This window comes from Falco cherrug, chromosome 16 (assembly GCF_023634085.1).
Source record: "Falco cherrug isolate bFalChe1 chromosome 16, bFalChe1.pri, whole genome shotgun sequence".
NCBI lineage: Eukaryota > Metazoa > Chordata > Aves > Falconiformes > Falconidae > Falco > Falco cherrug.
In genome coordinates, this window is record NC_073712.1 from 7,915,007 (window position 1) to 7,935,631 (window position 20,625).

Consider the following 20,625-nt stretch of genomic DNA (forward strand, 5'->3'; position numbering starts at 1 on the left):
CCAGCGATCTCCCAACACCACACAAAAGAAAACAGGGTGGGTGGTTTGTTTTTTTTTAAATACCAAGAAGCCATTTGTTTGATTAAAGCAAATTATATTTGCATTCCACCCAGGAACATTTCAATACCCAACTCGGCGCGCGCGGGGCGCGGCTGCCGCTGCCCACCGTGCCCCATTGCTGCCGGCAGCGGCGACGTGCACGCACACGCACACCCACAGGCAGCTCGTGCTGGTGGATTTGCTCCCCGTGGGGTGTGGGGTGCTGCCTGGTTACCAGCACCAGCACCACGGTGCAGCCATCCCTCCTCCCGCTGCGCTGAGCTGGGGGCTCTAATCCCCGCAGACCGCGGGAGCTGAGCCGGAGCAGCAGCGGACGGGAGTTGCTCGCTTTGTGCTGACTTGGGTAAGCAAAACGTTATTTCCTTCATAGCCGTTCGCTTTTCCTGTCTGTTCTGTGCAGTGAAGCAGGTGGGATGCTGGCTAACCTGTTTGGTTTGGGTTTTTAAATCGATTTTTGTCTTGTAACAGGAAAATGCTGGAGGACTTCCCTGCACAGGCTGTTAGTCTAGTATCCTCCAGCTCTCGTGCTATATTTAGCAATTTCATAGAAAGCTGCCTTCTGACGTTTTACTTCAAAGGTATTGTAAGGAATCTGAAACGTTTATAATGAAAATTGTGATTTTGTAAGTGTTCGTCAAGGACTGCTAAGTTAACACACTGCTTTTGAATCGACAGAGTGTTTAACCTGGGTTTGTTTCTAAGAGCAAGCTCATGTTTCCAATTTCTTGTTCTTTTGTCCCTGAACACAGAGGCTGGCCTGGCAGTTCATTCATTCACATGCAGATTGCTTGTTTTGGTGTTCTTTTTTAAACCAAAGCCCTTTGACTTTTTTTCTGTAAACTTCTTTCTAATTCTAAAGGCAAAACCATGAAAGCAGCATGTATCTTCCCCCTCCACATGTAACTTTGTCACAAGACTATTAATCATGTCTTACAACAATTTTGCTAATGCAGTATATCCATTCAGAAGCTGAGTGTCTGTCTGCAGATGGATTTGTTACTGTGAGATGTGAAAGCGGAACAAATTTCTTCAGAAAATATTTAAGCAAGGTCATAATAACATTCATTACATTCTAAGCAATGATGTGTCATTTGCTGGATCAAACAGAGTATAGCAGCAGTCACATTTATTGACTCAGTCTGTAGAAGGGCCCAAAGGTTAGACATTAATATTGAAACTATTTACTACCTTCAGCACATACTCAATCAGACTGGAGTCCTGTATATTGCTTAATTTGTTATGATGGGAAAGAGGGAAGCTAAACAAATTAAAGCAATGTTATGTACTTCATTTTAATCTCCAAAGGTCTTTACCTACATTAATTCCATTTTATTATGTAATCTTAACACACCGCTGTTCCTGCACTATCAAAAGGTAAACGGGCAAAAGGGCAAACACGGACCCTTCTCTAGATTAGGTGTTTAAAATGATGCATTTTTCAAGTGCATACTGGGTGCACTCTGTCCGTGCATCCCACTGCTGTGGCTGGCAGACATGCCCACCAATCCAGGGGTGATGCAGATGTGAACGGGGTGTCAGGATGGATCTGACAAAAATGTATGTCAGGAGCGTGATGGAAGCGCACAGACAGACACATCATATGGCAGGAGAACCTGCTCACCCAAGCACAGAGTCTGTTTGCCCAACTTTTGTTATGATGTTTTCTATTCCTGTGGAAAGTAAAGTTTCTTCAGCTAAGCGAGCAGATACGTTGAACCCCACGTACCCATATGCTGTGTACTAGCACTGAGAAAGGTCAGGGCATTGCTGAGCCAGTGCCTGAATAGATAACCAAAACCAGACAACAAATAAATCAAACGTTACCTTCTCACAAACTGCTGTGAGGTGCAACAAGTGGCTTAACTAGATTGAGAGAGAAAGTCAGAGGAGTTCCCGGAGCCTGCATCAGGAAAGTCACGGGTCTCATCAGCCCGTAATCGTGGCTGGACCGAGGCCCTTGCATCCTGCATCAAGCCCCTCTACAAACACTCTCTCGTGTATCAAAAGAGGAAAAAGTATTGAGAAGAACGTGACCCAGTAGGAGGAAGGAGGAAGGTGGGCAAGCATTCATCACCCCAGCACATATGCAGCTTTTCATTTTGGGCAATTCAAACATTTCGTTATTTTGCTCTCAAAATAGCAGCGTTTATCCCCCTTCCTCACAGGAAGGCGAGGGGAGGCAGGAGATGAGTTGCTCATGATGGCACAGGGAAACTGAGAAAGCAGGAAATCAAATACACGTGTAGGGAGTCAGAGCTATTCATCCAGCCTTCCCTGCAGCCAGCAGCAAAACCAACTGCCGTACGCAGAGAGTGGCAGAAGGAGGAACTATAAGATGAACAGATGATTCACAGGAGGCTAAAGAAAACACGGTACTACCTTCCTATGGAAGCAAAATCCTTTTTAAAAAAGAAACTTGAATTCACAAAGAATTAAACATGAAAATACTCAGGGAATCAAGCTTCAATGAGCAAATGTTGGGCAAATTTGACACGTGCTCCAATGGGCCAAATTCACAGAAGTGGGTGTCCGTGGCTCCACTGTCCCCTTCTGCTGGGGGGCACACAGCCACCTCTGCCTGGGGCTGCCAGCATGGTCCAGCCTCCCCAGGAGGGATCTCTGCTCCCCGCCACTCTCGGGCTGCCCCAAAGACCTTGTGCCAGCCGAGCTGCATGGGAACGGAGACTAAAATACCGTTTGTCCCTGGGGCCAGGCCGACCTACTTGGGTTTTGGGTTTGGTTTTTTTCTGTTTTTTTAGTTCGTATTCTTTGTTTGACAGTAGGCTTGGAAAGACCTCAGAGAGGTCATCTGAATTTTACCCATCATTCAACACCGTACTGGCATCATACATTTGGTATTTATTTAAAGTGGGTGAAACTCACCTTCCACCGGCAGCTGCATGTCTCTGCTGAAAGTTCTCTTTTTTTGACATTCCAGATCTGTAGAGATTTGGGATGGGTGGATGACTGCGAAAGAAAGCTTCATTTGGGGGCTCAAAATACCAGCAGAAATGTTTCTACTAACTCATGGGCATTTTTGTGAAGAACTTTTGATCTTCACAGATCCTAAACAGCAGCGTATGGCTGGTTTTGATAAGGAGCTGTATTTCTAGGAGTTACACATGCATCAGAAACCAGAAGGTAAATAAAGATCAGGTGTACCCTGGCCTTTGGTGATTTTATGGACTGAAGCCTTCAACTGTTTACAAGTGAGCCAATTTTGTTTTCAATAATGTTAAATTAACCTTTAAAAAATTGTGTCAAGGAGCTTAAAACCCTGAAACTGTGCTAATTAAGGAAATAAACTAGGTTCAGGAGGAATTCAGTATCTAACATGTCTGTCATGACACACGATCTTTCAGCTTTTTCTCTGCTTTAATACTTCTGCCTCTTCCAAACACTTATTTTTACACAAAAAAAAAAAAAAAGGGCTTTATCTTTCAAAGGCTCGGCTGTATCTCATAGGCTTTGGGGCAGGCGTTCCTGCTCTCAGGGAGTGCGATGCTCCACATACCAAGGGGCTGCTCCATGTGCTGAGCGTGCTGCCATCAGCACCCAAGCCCCTGCTGCCTGGGGATATTTTCAGCCCATTTCTTTTGTATCCCGATAGTGTAGACAAGCCACTTCTTTTTATTATTATTTTTTTCTAGCCTGAGGGCTTCTTTCTCACCTTCCAGTGTACTTCCAGTTCTGTAATGTTAGATCTGATCTTATTAATGGGGCTTAGATGTTTGTATAACATTTCACACCTCCCAGACCTTGTGCAAGCTCTAATTCTCCCACCGTCCCGATGAGCTCCCCCTGGGCTGACAGTGTCACTTTCTGCATTACAGCGGGGCTGCCCAGCCCGCATCTAAAGAGCTTAGTGGGGGTGGGGGGGAGGTGGGGGACCCGGACCTGACCAAGGGCAAGCTGCCCGTGAGCGGCGGTGCATGTTTCGGACATGTGGATCAGCCGGGAGTCCCACGGCTGCATTTACCGACAAACCAGATGTCCTGCAGCTCTGTCCTCCAACGCCGAGATGAGCTCAGCTGCCGCCCCGCAGAGCTGGGTGACTCCAGAAAGCTGAATTTTCTGGAAGCTGCTCTCGCCACCCCCTGCACGCTGGCACTGCTTGCTCCCCGTCTGCAGCACAGAGATGCACCAGCAGGGCAGGACACTAAAGGCTGGGCACCCCCTCGCCTCGCCGGCGCTCTCCCACCAGCCAGCACCCTGGCATTGCAGCCCTGCCAGAAAAAGGCAATGGGAAGGTTATGACTCAGAGCAAAAGCAATCTGTCAATTAACAAAAATTAAAGATGACAGCAGCACAAACTGCACAAGACAGATCAACAAAACGTTTTCTATCAATTCCCCTCCCTGCAGTCATGAGCTCTTTAAACTATTTATTATTTGAGCAACAAAGCAGCTCAACTATAATCCATCTCCATTGCTATTTGCACCTAACTTTTAATCCATTAAGTCATAGATGCTGTAGGTAAAATTAGCAACTTTTCAAGAAGGGTTTTTTTAACCACTAAATATGAAGCACAATATAAACATTTGTAATTGCCAACACGCGCTAAATGAGTATACTGACAAGAAAGTATTACCATATGGCCACCAGCTCCTACCCAGCTGATCTGGTATTATGCTGCACTGATGGCTGAAGCGGGACACACCGTCAAGGGCACGTGCAGCACAAACAGTTGTGAGTAGAAAAAGCAGCACAAAATTTCACATGCTTGAAAAGTCCGACTCCTCTGACCAAGCAAAAGCCATTCACGGGATCCTGAATCCAGCTAGCTCCTGGGTAGTCGTCTTCTTCGTGCGAGCACCTGCCACATCAGTCACCACTCCTCTTCCTCTTCCTCACAGCGTTCCCTGCTTCCACTCTGGAGGAGATGGGTCGCAAGGAAGAGGACGACAGCAGCTCCTGGAAGAAACAGACGAGCAACATCCGAAAAACATTCATTTTCATGGAGGCCCTGGGATCGTAAGTACCGCAGCTGCTTCCCAGGCAGAGCCACCTCTAGACAGCGGCTCCCATCTGGCACTGGCCAATGTCCCAAGAACGCAGCTCCCTCCGAGACAAACCCCAGTCTCCAGGTGTGTGTGGGGGTGCCCCGTCACTGCTGCACGGTTGCTGCTGATGCTCTGATTCATGGCTTACGCCTGCCAAGCAGCACCGAAGCAGCAACTTCCCCACCAGCCCCAGGCTCCCGGTCAGCTCTGCCCTCTCCTCCTTTCCCACTAAGCCTGAACAGCAGCTTCATTAAGTTTTGGTCTTTTCCCACTGAGCACACTGGTCTGCTGCTGCCGCAAGGTCAAGCAAGGTCAAGGGATGGCTCAGAGAGAGGTATTGTAACAATAAGTCATATATTTAGCCTCTCAACTCTGACTCAGTTGAGGGATGAAACAAGAAAAAGGATGTTCAAGTTATACAATACTTCTCTGTAGGCTAACGGCTTAATTTGCCTATTCATGCGGATGAGATAAGGAAACATTTCCAAGGTGGTGAAGGAGGAATTGAATTACCTCCACCAGCAAGTTCTGTCACAGCCAAATTTTCTGTGACTTCAGAAACCACAACAAAGCTCCCAAAACACAGCTACCCCAGAGCTCAGCAACATTTTAAATTATCATGTTCCTGGTCAGCCTCAGAAATCAGTTGAATTATCCAGCAGCCTTCTCTAAAGAAATGAGATTAGAAAAAGCTTTGTTCTCTCCTAGTCAACTTGTTGATTTATCATTTTTTAATAAGGGGTATAATTATTATAAACTGTTTGGGACAGATACATAGAACAGATGCCCCAGCATCTGATTTGTAGGTTGTTCATTTCCTACTATTACATTAATAGGAAAATTTAGCATTAGAAATTGGGATTTTTTCCACATGCACCACTTCAGCTAGCTGAAGAACATAAATGAAGATCCAGGACCTAAAACTACCTGGTAACTTACCATCGCCTTCCCCCAGCACCCACAGCTGTTGGATTAGGGACCTTAGCAAGGACGTCCCTGTCTATTCCCTGAATGCTCTCGGGAACTTAAAAGGCATTTCCATGAAACAGCCTTCAGACTTTATATCGATGAAAGGAGAAAAATGTGTGACACAAGGAAAAGCTCCCAACACCACCTGCTTTTTGGGCCAGAAGAGAGAAGACTATTACATATCATTTACAGAGCGATGTGAAGATTCTAATTAATTTGTTGGAACGCTTTCCCAAAAATCTATGGGGCTTTTTGTTGGTTTCAGCAGGGGGGGTCCTTGCTAGGAACCAGTCCTGGCACAGCCGAGTTCCCTGCAACCCCAGTGGTCTTGCACATTGTTTTGGCAGCACCCAAGGGCCCACAGGAGGAGGAGGAGCCCCCTGCGTCACCGCCGGCTGCCACTTGCTAACGAAGGCACCCGAGCAAAGCGCCGCATGCCAGATGGGTACAGCTCCGTGCTCAGCCCATCCCTCGGCACAGCGTGCTGCATTCTTTGTGTAGGGGGTTACAGGAGACAGAGGGTTTCTGCCCTTGCGTATTGGGTTTGCTGCAATAGCTTCCCAACCAAGAAGGTGCTTTCTCCGCGCTCACCTTCCTCGCTCTGCCCTCCGGCTCCCTGCAGGGCTTTGCAGACTCAGTGGCAAGTTCCATTTAACTGCCATCAATTAATCTGTTGCTCATTTGATAAGGATTATTGAGGACTGACCTGGCAAAGTATGCACTGTCACTACCCCAGGACAAGTGTTCAGCTGCCCAAGACAAACCTTTAACAGGATTGTGAGCTTTAGACATGTTATAAATACCTGCTCATCGCTGCACTGGGCTGAACCCTTATCAGGAACGTACATGACACTCATTGTCACTTTGTCACTAATGGTACGAGCAGTGTCTGCAGAAAGGAAAACACAGCAGATGACGAATTAGAATATTAACTGAGGTTATCCAGTTGTTTTGCACTTTGGATATACAGAACATTGGCTGATATACCCAAACTGCAGTTTAACTGGGCTCTCCTCACTGCAGTTTGGCTATCTCAGTCCTCAGGGCGACGCTGACCAGGGAAAGTGAAGGACGGCTCTAAGCCGATGGGGACTCCGAGGAAACACAATTTGTATTAAGCAGGAATTTGTCCCTCTTAGAGTGGAGGCTGTTGAGACCTTTCCACGGGGGGGTTGCTAACCCCAGTGGGCAGCCGAGCTGCAGACCACCCCAGCACGAGGTGGCTATGGATACAGCCCCTCGGCTGGGCTCACGCTTCCCCCAGGAAAATCCGCCCCCGTCCCAATGGGTTCAAGCGCACAATTCCTGGAGCAGCAGCGAGCTGTGAGCCGCGGTACCGGACCTGCGGGGAGGACGGTTTGACTCGCCGGTCTTAAATGTCTTTTGCAACCTAAATGATTCTGTGACGGAGCCTCCTCCTGCACCCCCGAGGCACTGCCCTTGTTTATTGGGTTTGCTGCAATAGCATCCCTGAACGCTGAAACCACATTTGCCATCTGCCTGCCCCCCCCCGCCCCCGGGTGTGCCCTGGACTGGGCAGCACCAAAGCTCACCCACAGCCTGGCACAGGCCGGGGTAAAACTCTTGACTGAGGCAGTGCTGAAGGATGCGATTTCATTTCATTGCAGGGGTCTTTTTTGTCCACCGCCTCAACATAGCTTCATGATGAATTAAGCAATAATAATCTTTTCTCTACAAACAGAGAAAACTGTGGCTGGCTTTTTTTTTTTCTACATATTGCATAATCTTGCATTGAATATCCTAAGTTCAGGGCTGCTGGAGATGCAGTTCTAGCTTTACAACCAGCATCCACTTAGAGTTAAATGAGTACCGTATTGTTCTTTCTTGCTATTTCCTCTTTCTCTCTGTGAGTATCCTTCCTATTCACAGCAGCAGCATATACTGAAGTACAACTTCTTCTGCTCTCTGCAGAGGTGCCTTTTCAGAAGTTTTCCTAGTGAAGCAAAGAAGCACTGGCAAGCTCTTTGCTCTGAAATGCATCAAGAAGTCTCCTCTCACAAGGGATAGCAGCTTGGAGAACGAAATAGCAGTGTTGAAAAAGTGAGTACGTAGACATTGTAACGTAAAGTAGAACAAATGTCCCTTCCTAAAACGTGTGGCTCTACAGTAAGAATAAGATAAAGAAATAAGTCTTTCTTTTTAAAAGAATATATAAAGATTACTGTGAATTAGTAGATTAGTAAAGTTTCTTCCATCATTCCTTGGCTGGGTTTGTAACCCCAACACAGCCGTGCTGCCCCAGATCTGTGGAAGGAAATAGATGAAGCAGAGCAGACGCAGGGGAAGGAGGGACAGAGCAAACGCTGTTGCAGTCCAAGAAACGCACCTGACGCAGAGCAGGCAGCTGTTAGAAACAAAGGGTCTGGTCCTCCGCTTTGGTGCCTGGTGCTCCAAAGGGAGTTTGCAGTCACATCAACGATCCTCTGCCACGCAGGGTGAGGGAGATCAGCCACAGAACAACCCAGTGAACTTTCACTGGCAATTAAAGCAAGAGGACTGTTGGATTCTCCACTTGAAAAGCCACCTTCGTCCTTGCCAGGTTTGTTTCTGACCCACATTTATCTTTGCAGAATAAAGCATGAAAACATCGTGACTTTAGAAGATATTTATGAGAGCACAACCCACTTCTACCTGGTCATGCAGCTGTAAGTATCAGCAGAGCCACTTCTTTGCAGGCCACAGAGGAAGGAGTGGCAGGACGAGGGCGATGCACTGCCTTTCTGCCCCTACACACAGGAGTCCCTCACACGTAAAAGTTGCACGCACAGGAGCGATTCAAGCACCCCTCACTCACCAGGCGAGAGCCGCGTGGTTTGAACTAACCTGGACACTTCTCATACTGCCTTGGCCCATGCTCATTTTAGCAGCAAGTTTCTAAACCAAGATGAGGATCTATTTATGCAAATTAATTCATCACAGTTTAGCAGGGCAGAGACAGAAGTATTTCTAATTAAAGCTGTGCCATGCAGGGTTTCTAGAAATGAAAATGGGCAACATGTCAGCTACAGAGAAAGCAGCTTGCTGCGGGCATCAGCTCTGAGCACCCGGCTGCTACTGCTAGCTTGCAAATTTAGCTAAAGGAAACAATCACATAAAAACATATATCCGTGGACCAGAGCCTGGAGGCAGAGCAGGATGCCTGCGGTCAGACCTGCCGGGAGGTGCCTCGTGCCCTTAACCAAATCCCCTGGGCTCACCAGTCCCGCTTACTGGCACCCTGAAATTGCACTCAAGAGCTTCCATCAGCCTCAGCCTCACAAAAACTGCTGCCCAAGGAACAGTTTTGCTAGAGGTGGAGTTGTAAAATGACCAGAAGGTTAGCTTGCTTAACACAAAAGTATGATTAGCTTTGTTTAAATTTTTTTTCTTTCTGAACTACCATTTCCATAGGGTATCCGGGGGAGAGCTGTTCGACCGAATTTTGGAACGAGGAGTTTACACTGAGAAAGATGCAAGTGTGGTGATCCACCAGGTCCTGACAGCAGTGAAGTACCTCCATGAAAACGGAATAGTTCACCGTGACCTGAAGGTGGGACCTCTCGGGGAGCTGGCGTGACTGCAGGCTTTGCCTGCTCTGCCCCACGACTTTCTGTTGTTCCTTTCCATTTTTCTACCATAAATTTCAACCTCTGACCGCTCTGCATTCACAGCCTGAAAACCTTCTTTACCTTACTCCTGAAGAGAACTCCAAAATCATGATCACGGATTTTGGCTTGTCTAAAATGGAACAGAACGGCATCATGTCCACTGCCTGTGGGACTCCGGGATACGTTGGTAAGGACCAGGAGTGGGCTCGTGCCAGTGGACTGTCTGGAAAAAAGGTTGCGCACATACAGTGCATTGCCTAGAAGAAAGGAAAAGAATATATAATTACATTAACAACATGTTACCCACAGATGCACTGCATGGCCCACGTAAAAGACTGCATTACAAATGAGGGTAGAGACTGAAAAATCTCAGAATGTTTAAAAGTACAAAGAAAAAGATAACTTTCAAAGCCATATATTTCAGTGTTAGTCATGCATTTATCAAACAATTACGGAAATAATTTTAACACAATAGGATTTTGCTTCACGTCCACCAGACTGCATTGGCTTCACCCACAGCTTACTGGTTAAAACCTCAGGATGCAGGCAGAAATTGTCCGTTGTTCTTTCTATTCAATGGCACAAAATAGATACAAAAAGCACAGACCAATCCAACTGGTAAATAGGGCTCTTACTGGCTGTTTCTTTGCACTGGCACCTCAGAGGCCGAGTGTACAAGAAGCTACTGCTTTTCCCACTATTGGATAATTTATTATTGCTCAGAATTTTCATTTGGTTTTGCTGTTCTGCAGCTCCTGAAGTCCTTGCCCAGAAACCATACAGCAAAGCCGTAGACTGCTGGTCCATCGGGGTCATCACCTACATCCTGTGAGTAAGAGCAAGCAGCATCCCAATTATTTTTCCATGAGCTTCCCAACTCCTTCATCGCTTCATACACCTCTGCAGAGCAGTGGTGCAAGTGGAGGTGATACCAGACCTCCCATTTTGCTGCGGAAATACAGCAGCGCTCTATTCTGCCTTTGCACAGATTCACTAGACTATAGAAATGAAAGGGATGTGGGGAATCAAGTACTGGAGCAGAGATGAAAGGAATCACATCTCCTCCATTATGTGCCTCATCCTATGCTTTGGATTTTTTTTCAGTTGCCTACAAATATCATTCAGTCTCCCTCGATACTTTTTGTTTCATTTCCTCCCACACCACGCAGCTATGTACCAGCTGTGGCTTTGTCCTTTCGCTGCTGTAGTTAAGTTTTTAACTCTTTTCTGCAGCTTTACCGATATGCTTAGCTGTGAGGACAGATGGATGGATAGAGCAGCCACCTCTGTTGCTCACTCACTCGTGCTGCCCGCGCGTGCCCAGCGTGGCCGTGCAGATGCGGGCAGCAGTGCTGAAGCACCGCTGCTTTCTGCTCTTCCAGGCTGTGCGGGTATCCTCCTTTCTACGAAGAGACCGAATCCAAACTGTTTGAAAAGATTAAGGAAGGCTACTATGAGTTCGAGTCTCCGTTTTGGGATGATATCTCCGAGTCAGGTAAAGCTCCATCAGGTAAAGCCCTGCGCTCCCCCCACAAGCTGCCACCCAGAGCCCAGTGACCTGTGGGCACGAGCCTGCACCAGCCCCCACACACCCCGGACACCCCCCGAACGCCCTTCGCTTGCTTCGGCAGGGATGGGAAAGGATGAATCACTGAACTGAGTCACCCACACAGCAGCAACCCCCCCAGCCATGGGAATCGGTTGCAGAGGCTCCTGGCACTGCGGTAGTGGGGGGATGACACCAAAGCCAGGCTGCACTGGCAGAGCTTGGGGTACTTTGCAACCTGCCTGTAATGCAGCATCCTCGGCTGAAGCCTCTCTTAAACATAACCCAGTTTTTCAGAAATGATAAGTGACCTCAGAGTGGGCTTAGGTTTCCCTTAGAATTAGAGGAACTCCAGGGCGGGTAACCTTATTTTTCTGGGGTTTTTTCTCTTCCCCTTTGCTTGTCTTCCCATCAAATCACACTTTCTTGCAGCAACGCAGCGAGCCGTGTCAGCCACCACTGCACACTTCCACCAGACTAATCTGCTTGTGGAGCTCGCCTGCACCGAGTTTACTGAAGCCAGCATCTTAGCAGCGTATTTTGAACATCAATCTTTTGTACATACAAACAAAACTAGCAGGAGGTTTGTTAGGACTTATTAACAAACACCACAACCCTCCTTTCAAAAAAAGAAAACAAGATTTTTTTAAAAAGGAGGGATGTAGGTGCTCTTTAAAGCAACTTCTACATCTGCTCAGTTTGCAGTGTCTTATGGGTTTTAGAGTTACTCTTTAGCTGAATGATTCATCTCAAATTCACATAATCTAAGTGTGAAGTTTGGTACATCCCTGGCTAACATTTTTTCATCTGGAGCCCTTCACTACAAAAATCTCCCTTTAATGGAGTGATGAAGCTGTACCAACACCTCCTTCCCGGGGCTGACCCTTGCGATGTTTATGCACTAGCGTTTGCCCCGTCTGTTAGGATCGCACCTCGGAACACGGACGAAATAACCTTTTCTCTCTGCTTCTCCTCCCCTCCCACACAGCCAAGGATTTCATCAGACACTTACTGGAGAAAAACCCAAACAAGAGGTTTACCTGTGAAGAAGCCCTGCGGCACCCATGGTGAGGGGACCGGGGCCCCGGCAGTAGCTGGTGGCCTCGGGGATTTACCAGCCTCCGCATCGGGCTCCGTGTCCTCGGTGGTAGCTGCGAACAGGGGTGTCTCCCCAGCCCCCCTTATTAACGTCACCACCTGCCCCCGCGTGGCCCTGGGTGTTCCTTTTTTGTGTGCAAAGAAAGAAAATGATGAATAATTAAAGATGCAATTTGTGCATATTTGCCTCCATAAACAGAGGCAAAGAAGAAATCCCATCCCAAGCTTTTCCAAGCTTTGAAGTGTGTGTTTGTGTTACATTTTGTTGCTGTTTTTCCTTTGGGTTTAATTATTGCTGATTGAACGTACAAAGCAGTTAGTTGCCTCCAGAATGCGGAATGCCTTACAAATGCCATCTGCCTACGAGCCCATTTTCTTCTCTCCCCATCTGCAGGATTAATGGAAATACAGCCCTTCACCGTGACATATACCCATCTGTCAGCGCTCAGATTCAGAAAAACTTTGCAAAGAGCAAATGGAGGGTAAGTCGTTTGCTGGTGGGAGCCTAGAGCCACTTCACTAACAAACGCCAGTTGCTGCCACCTAGCAATAAGCAAGGCTTCAGCCCTGTGGGTAAGCACCCAAAAGCTGAGATCCTCCAAAGGCTGCCTGAAAATTGTGTGTGGTTCCTCTTTATACTATGTTTGGACCAATATTCCCTGCTGCAACACATACTGGTAGGTTCGCCACAAACATTGCGCTGGAGTGGCCTCACCAAGAAAGTAATGGGGAGGGGGAAAGAAATAATTGCCTTTATACTGAGGGAGTGAAATTGATGCTCCATCAGCAGGTCTTTCAGGGAGCTTAACCCAGCTTTTCCTCCTTTCAGCCTCAAAGATAAGTTGGTACTTCATTTATATCAAGAATTTTAGTCAGAATTTAGGTGGAGAGAAAAATGCCATTAAGAAGCACGTGTACAATAGCATTTTAAATATGTTCAAAATTCAGCTCTAGTCTCCATTTCACACTGGGGGGTAATTTACAGCTGTTCCCCCGATTTCCTCATGTAGAAGTGGTTGTAATCTTTAAAAGCATCAGCAGTTTGCACTCAGTGGAAACTACGATGTTTACACCAGGAACAAGCACATCCCACTTCCCACATATTGTGCAAACAGACAGTGCGTGCTAACCGGGACAGTACTGTCCCCCCCTCCCCACACACAGCCATTGCCCTCAGGGGGCCAGTCTGCTGGCCCGCAGCACCCACCCAGCCTGGCATCCCCCAGTGCTCACTGTGGGCTTTTTGTCTTCTTCCCCAGCAAGCCTTCAACGCCGCGGCCGTCGTGCACCACATGAGAAAGCTCCACATGAACGGTCATGCGGCGGCTGAAAACAGCCCCCCGGTTATACAAGTCTCAGAGGCGTCCAGACCCGACACAGCCATGGTGGCCACCCAGCCAGAAGCACCAAATGAAGACAAGGATGCATCGCTCCCCCTGGTCCCCACGCAGGGCTGCCCGAACCCTCCCACGCAGCTGGAGCAAGACACAGGAATGACAGAGACGAAGCTGCAAAGCCACTCGGAGAACGGAGCACTGCCCGCGGGCAGCCACCTGGTCCTGCCGGATAACTATAGCCCACCCACCAGAACTTCTTGTGGCTGCAGTCCAGCCTGCATGGGGCACGAGAAAACAAAGACCTCCTTCTGCTCCGAGACTGTGCTGCTTAAAAAATCTGCAAAATCCCAGTAGGTATCCCAGTCATTAGCCATAACTTCCAATGAGGTGTACGGGAATAACCATCTCGGGAAGGAGTTCCTTGGCACATAAGTTGCCAGCCCAGGTGGAAGTAGAAAGGAGGGAGGAATAAGGACAGAAGCAGATGCTTTGGCTGGCCAGGTAGCAGTGCCCAGCCAAGCGTCTTCCATGCTCGTACCAGCATCAGGTGAGGCACATCGCGCAGGCAGCGTGGCAAAGCTTCAGGGAGCTGAGGCAGCAGGCTCCGCTGCCACGCTCCGGTGGCTCCAGCCCATTTGCTTTCCAGAAACTGAAACTGCCGGTGGTTAAAGCTGCTGATGCCAATTTTTCAGCTGGTGCCAAGCGACTGGACCCTGCCTTTGCTGCAGTGTTGACTCGCACCCAGCTAAGCTTTGCTTTCAGCAGCTGATGCTCTTTGTATTAAAAACACAATTTCAGTTCACCTGGAGAATGATTGTAAATATTGCTGTTTCTCTTTTTTCTTTTCTTTTCCGATTCTTCCATTTCAAAGCAGTCATTTCAAATCAGAAGTTATTGTTCCAATGAAAACCAGTAAACACTCTTCTCACTGTGGCACTGGGCAAACTGGAGTCTGTTTGATCATGTGATAAGGAGGCAGCCACTGGGCTCCCCACATCGCCAGCGGTAAGTGATCTGCAACCCAATCACCAGCTGCTTTTAATTAATACCATTATGGCATAAAAAAGGGAAAGGCAGAAACAGCAAAGTGATTGTACATGAAATAAATTGACTTACAGGCTTTTTGCAACAGAAAAAGCCTTAACTAAAACATCTTTTAAGGAAGAAATCATCTTTCAGCCTCCATTAAGGCCAGCCCAGTGATTCTGAATTTGACTTCTACATTTACAACAGGGTTGCCCCAGGAATGTGTGCGGGGAAGCCAAGCATGGACCTGTCATATCGAACCCTACTATTACTCAAAGCTACTCACTGGGAATCACACTGGAATGAAACAGCTCCATCAGCTGGTATTGGGGCTTTTCAGCTGGGTCTCAGCTATGGGCATGAGCAAAGGGCTGACAACAGGTTGCTGGCCCGCGGCTGAGCGCAGGCGGGACATCGCTGCAGCCCGAGGGGCTGTGCCCTTTCCCAGGTTGGGTCCAGGCAGGTCAGCTGAAGGTGCTTTGTCACCAGAGTAGAGCATGGAGGGGTTCGTTTTGTAGCTGAGCAGAGCACACTCAAAATCCTGTTTGACTACAGCTTGGATTAATTCCGGACTAGCTAAATTGTTATCATTTGTACCACATGATATATGAGCGGTAAGAAGCATTGCTATTAGATCCTGCAATAAAGAATGTTCCTCAAAGGTGAGCATATGCTAGCACAGCTCTCCACAAAAGCTCCATAAAGTGAGCTACCTGTCATATTTTATGGCACTGCCTACTGATGAGATTGTAGGAACGGGACTGTAATATACAAAGGATTACTAGAAGAGACAAATGCAAGTAAAATCTACTATAGGCTCCAAAAAGATCCATTCCAATGATCAGACATGTAACAACCCTTTATAACTAGGGCACACAAAGAGATCTAAGCTGTCCCTAACACCCATGCTACTGCTTATTAACAGAGCACGTTCTGAAGGCAGCAGTCTAGTGAAACAAGTTCAATCCTCAACAGAATTTCTCTCTCTTGCAGAAACAGAAGGGCTGTTTTACTCTTTTCTGCACTTCAAAGCCAGACATCAGCAGTGCAAGCAAGAAAGGAGGCTGTGTCCTGCCAGGAGCAGGCAGGCAGCAGCGTCTCAGAAAGCAGCAACCGACTGGTTCCAAGCAGCACGTTAGTCCCAGGAATCCATCCATGCAGTGACCTTGGAGTGTTTCTGGATCGTTAAAGCTGGGAGAAGGCAACGCAAAGTCTGAGGCTACTGCTAGCATATTCAGTGTATATTATCCATACATTGCTCAGTGCTATAAGCTTTTGTTTCTGTACACTGTTTAGTTGTCCAATGCATAAGAAGTGCACTGCACAATGTAAATCCTATAAACCAAAGCCATGTAGAGTTTTACTCAGTGGCAGGTCAATTATTTTTACAGTCTTCACCCTATTCACTCCCTGGGTTTTGGTTACTCTCAGGCTTCGGCACTCTGGAGTTCAGCATCCACCAGCTGCCCGGGCTGTGCAGTTCTCATTTCAGCTACAAGAGGAGAGACAACCTGCTAGCAACCTCCATATGTCTGATAATAATCACAGCAAGGTCTAAGTTTCCTGCTTCCAAGTCTGTAATTGCACAATAAATACTTGCTTAATAAAGCTGACTTTTGTTTTGTAAAGTGCCTCTTGGTTATTCACAGAAATTTGATGTGGAAATGGTCTGTTAAGTCCCTTGTAAAGCATTCCCCGTGCATCTGCAGTCCTGCTCACTCTGGTGTTTTTCTGGCAAATAAGCAAATTGTGGTGGGAAGTCAAACAAGACATTTGACTTCACCTTTGAGTACGAGATTGTGTTCCTCTTATTTGTATAGATACAACGGAGATAAAATCCTCCATTTCTGTGGTCTGGTTATTTGAAGAAAGATCTAGGAGAGAAGTACTGAAGCCACAGCAAGTTTTAAGGATTAACTGTAATATAGATAAAGGTATTAAAAGACCCCACATGAGGGTTTTAATTTGAACCATGAAACTCAGCTTGAAGAGCTTGAATTGGCTAAAACAAAGAACAAAAGAAAAAGAAATACTTTCTTGGTTTATAAAGCCCTGTGGAAATAACAGCTTTGGGGATATTTTTATTTGCCATCGGAGACCGATGTCTCTCCCCCCGTTTCCCCCAACCACCGGGCAGCTTCGGCCAGGCCAGCCAAGGTTAGCCCTCTCCGTGGGGTTGCTCCTTTGGCTCAGTGCAGCTGTTTTCCAGAGGTACAGAGACTCCATTTGCTAAAAATAGGCACATGAGAACTCCAGCCAGAAAATGGGAATAAATACACAAGTCAGTGTCTGCAGAGAAGGAAGGCAACGCCGCTGGGGCGCCCGCTCAGGAGCAGCTCTCGTAGTAGGCCACTTGCGTGTTGATGGCGTCCCGGATCCTGCCCACCCGCTCCTCCAGGCCCGACAGCCTGGCCGACTTGGACACCAAAGCCTTGTTGCTTTCCTGAATTTCTGTCTGTAAAGCTGAGGAGAGAAGGCAGGAAAGGGTTGTGCAGCTGGACGGGAGGGAGACACCAAGGCCATTGCCCTCCCCAGCAGGTTGGGCTGAGCCTCCACCTCCCTCCTGCACAGCTCTGGTGGGGCAAGAAAAACGCCGACCATCTTGCGTTCCCCCTTCTCCCCTGCCAAAAAAAAAACCCCGAAACGACTGCTCCGAACAAAGCCATTAGTTTTGAATGCTTAAAAACGGAAGCGAGCACGTGGAGGAAAAGGGGGGCACAATGGCACCGCATGCAGGGGGTCCCTTCCACGGCGGCACGCCCCCCCTTGCAAACTCTAAATTTACTGGCACAGCACCAGCAGATACAGCCCAAATCTGCACCGTCTCACTGCCAAAAGCATGTCGTCTTCCTCGTAATTCTTTTCCCCTCACCCCTCTGGGAGTCCAAAGCCTTTCCCCAGTGCATGAGATCATTACAGTGAGTTCACAAAGAGTCTTACTTTCCATCCTGAGCATTATGGCCGAAGTCTCCTCAAAAAGAGCCTGTGCCTCCAGGTCTATGCTTTGCACCCTGCTGCCCTGCTCTCCCAGTGCTGGGCTCTGCTCCATCCTTCTCTTCAGCTCAGCGTACATTTGTTTCACTTGTTCGAAAGCCTGTGGAAAAGCAAATAAGGAGTACAGGTAGTATCAAGCGAATAGACTGGGGGGGGGAAGGGGATTTTCCAGTGTTGAAACCATTTTAAATATTAAACAGACACTGTGCTAGAGCTCTGTCACTGTGCTATCGTACAAACGCTTCACAGTTTGTGATGTTCTCTCAAAGATGCTGACCGACAGCTGTATGGGCTGCTCTGCCTCAGGCAGGAGATACAGCAAAAATAAGTTTCCAGCAAAAGGCATCAGGATTGAGAAAGGTCCTGGAAAAATTCAGTAGTGGGATACCGTGCGTGACATTAATAAGTGACACAACAGCGGGTGAGCCACAGCTTGAACAGGAAAACCTCTTTGTCTTATCTAAAACCCACGCCAGGACGCGGCCGGCTCTGCTGTCTAACGGCAGCGGGGAGGCGGCAGGCAGCTGTGCCCACCCCGGCCGGTGGCCAGCCGGAGCCCCGTACCTGCTGCGCGCCCCTGGCCTGCTCGCCCGCCACCCCAGCCGTCTGCTGCGCGTCGGTGGCCCGCAGGCGGTTCTGGTCCGCGCCGCGCTGCAGCTGTGAGAGCCTCTCCGTCAGCACGTCCAGCTGGCTTGCCATGGACTTCACACTCTTGTCAGCTGGACCAAGAACAGCCTCAATCTACAAGCAGAGTGCTCCATGTTAAGGAAATCAAATCCAAACCCCAAACCCCGCTGCTGATGGTTTTTTTCCTCTGCGCTGCCCAACAGGTATGTCGCAGAAGTGGGGTTTCAGCAGGCAGCGCAGCAGCCCCAGCTCCTGCAGGCCCCAGCAGGGACCATGACTGGAGCTTGGAGAAGCACACAAGTGAGGCACAGCAGAAAGAAGAGATTTTTACAGCAAAAGCATCACCAGATCCCCTTTCCCGGCTGCATGGTGCAGGACTCTACCAAGCAGGGAAGTTTCAAAGGAGCAGTGAGCAGGGCACAGTATCGTTATCTGGAAGTCACTGAGCATCACTCACTTCATCAATGCGCTCCTGGATGAACCGAAGGGAAGAGCCAGAGCCCCTGATAGCGCCCTGGGCCTCCAGGAGCACTGTGTTTGCTCGCCGCAGGTTCCTGACCACCTCTTCCATGTTGCCCTCCACAGCATTCGCCCTGTTCCTGGGGAAACATGGGAAACAGCCAGGAGTGAGCGCGGGTAATTGCATGGACTGGAAGTCAAGGTTGCAGAGACAAAAGAAGGAAGCTTGAGAAGCATCAGGATGGTTATTGAGAAGGTTGCAACCTCTCTCACACAAAAGCCACAAACCCCCACACCTGGACACACTGCACTCCAGCAGGTTTCAAGAGAAGTGTCAGTTCCACCTCATACCCCCATGCAGAGGAGACAAACTGAGAAGGGGAGAGAAACACCTTCCTTCAAACTAGTTAGACGCATTTATTTTGAGGCAGTGCAAGAAAAAGTATTGAAGGGAAAGCAATAACCACTGAACCGGTTTCAGTGAATACTTTTCTGCTTGCAGTGGGGCTGTTCAGGAAAGCCAGGCTCCCTTGGCTCATCGTTTCCAGCAGGTTAAGCAGGTGTCAGACACTACCAAGGAGTTTACATACTTATCCCACTAACCTTCTCTCTGGGATATTGCTGCAAGTCAACATGTGACAAAGTAGATGCTCCAAATTTGCAAGGACACTCTGTAATTACTTTTTAAGGGACCATGGGATAATCCTCCCAACTTTCACCCAGAAAACAAATAGCCCATTTAATCTCCTCATGCTCTCTTGTGCAATTTAGGATGTAGGTCACCGATATCAAGTAATACTAGGGCAATCCTGTCATCTCTCATCACAGGGACTCAAGAGATAGAGAAAAGCCTCCATTACTTTTGGTAAAGACCTTGTTTTGTTCTCGTATCTATAACAGCAACTACTTATTCTTGGCAGCCAGGTTTTCTTGTTGGTACTGGGGCACCAGGGAGGTGTCTGTGGAGACTGCAGACTCATTCTTTTAGGCACTATACGGACATAAGATGATCCTGGCCTAAAACTTCAGATTATGCAAGATTTCAACCCAACTGAGAACCACCACGTTCACTCCAGCTGAGTAACCCTCAGCTGCCAAAAACCCTTGAACCCCAACCGACCTGGCTTGTTCAGCCTCCTGCTGAAGCTGCTTGGCCTTTGCGATGTCCTCGGCTGTCTGGGCAAGTATGCTCTCTGGGCACTGCAGCTTAGTCGCCAATTTTTGGATCTCAGTCATTTTTCTCAGGACAGCAGCAGCATCCGTGGGGAGACGTAAGGAGAGAACAGACTCACTGATTTCCTGGATAGTGGCAGGGTCCGTGTCCTTGTCTACAGAGCAAAGGGGCAGACAGTGTCAGAGAAGGGAGAGGGGAAAGGTGGGAGTACAAATGCAAAGGAGGATGAGGGCAGCCAGCCAGCCATGCGTGCTCTCCACACAGTCTCTTCATTTCAGACAGCTGCCAGGATCCACCTGAATCTAATCCCCTTGAATTCAATGTGCTTCTCATTCACATCGGCAAAACTTTCAGGAAGGGACTGCAATGACACCTTTAATTTGGCAATGAGAACACCATGGCTAAGCCCAGGGCACAGTCAGGTACACCTCACTGAGCAGATGAGGTTGTGTGTCAAGACAAGCCTTTTTTTATTTCACAAATAAAAGTTAATAAATCTGAGGAATCAGAAGCAGGCAGAGCCCAAGGGACATTAGCCCAGCGATTAGCTCAAATATCTTCACTCATCATTAACACCAGGCAGCACTGAGTGACCTGATTCTCTTATTCAGCTAATGCTCGTGAGGCTCATTATGTTATTACAATCTGTCTGCGAACAATAAGTCATCCCGTTGGTTTATAGGACAACAAGGAATTCTCGTCCGATTAATAGCCTGCTCCAGAG

The 20,625-nt window shown here is 48.0% G+C and overlaps 2 protein-coding genes across 5 annotated transcripts in view; one reads left to right on the forward strand and one right to left on the reverse strand.

Moving 5' to 3' along the window:
• Positions 1-225: 225 nt before the first annotated feature.
• Positions 226-16,422, forward strand: CAMK1G (calcium/calmodulin dependent protein kinase IG). Of its 2 annotated transcripts, none has more exons than XM_027816561.2 (13): positions 226-403; positions 4,917-5,034; positions 7,965-8,093; positions 8,624-8,698; positions 9,444-9,582; positions 9,704-9,827; positions 10,393-10,468; positions 11,023-11,135; positions 12,175-12,253; positions 12,679-12,766; positions 13,544-13,971; positions 14,493-14,626; positions 15,641-16,422. In XM_027816561.2, the coding sequence occupies exons 2-12, from the start codon at positions 4,943-4,945 to the stop codon at positions 14,587-14,589; spliced, it is 1,440 nt and encodes a 479-aa protein (XP_027672362.1). In that variant the 5' UTR covers positions 226-403; positions 4,917-4,942; the 3' UTR covers positions 14,590-14,626; positions 15,641-16,422. The 2 variants fall into 2 exon arrangements, with proteins under 2 accessions (XP_027672362.1, XP_005447154.1); XM_005447097.3 differs by having other exon boundaries at positions 14,496-14,626.
• A 126-nt stretch (positions 16,423-16,548) lies between these two features.
• Positions 16,549-20,625, reverse strand: part of LAMB3 (laminin subunit beta 3) — a 31,358-nt gene continuing 27,281 nt past the window's right edge. For all 3 annotated transcript variants that reach the window (XM_055728286.1, XM_055728285.1, XM_055728287.1), the window contains 5 exons: positions 19,848-20,055; positions 18,726-18,867; positions 18,206-18,382; positions 17,588-17,741; positions 16,549-17,110 (listed from right to left, as the gene is read on the reverse strand). In XM_055728286.1, the coding sequence (XP_055584261.1) occupies positions 16,974-17,110; positions 17,588-17,741; positions 18,206-18,382; positions 18,726-18,867; positions 19,848-20,055 (818 nt within the window). In that variant the 3' untranslated portion in view covers positions 16,549-16,973. The remainder of the gene's footprint in view (positions 17,111-17,587; positions 17,742-18,205; positions 18,383-18,725; positions 18,868-19,847; positions 20,056-20,625) is intronic.

What these genes read in the sequence shown, in the direction of transcription:
- CAMK1G (XM_027816561.2), top strand. Translation starts at nt 4,943, where the DNA reads ATGGGTCGCAAGGAAGAGGACGACAGCAGCTCCTGGAAGAAACAGACG. An exon ending in TTCATGGAGGCCCTGGGATC is followed by an intron (nt 5,035 to 7,964) that starts GTAAGTACCGCA and finishes TGCTCTCTGCAG; the next exon opens with AGGTGCCTTTTCAGAAGTTT. An exon ending in TAGTTCACCGTGACCTGAAG is followed by an intron (nt 9,583 to 9,703) that starts GTGGGACCTCTC and finishes CTGCATTCACAG; the next exon opens with CCTGAAAACCTTCTTTACCT.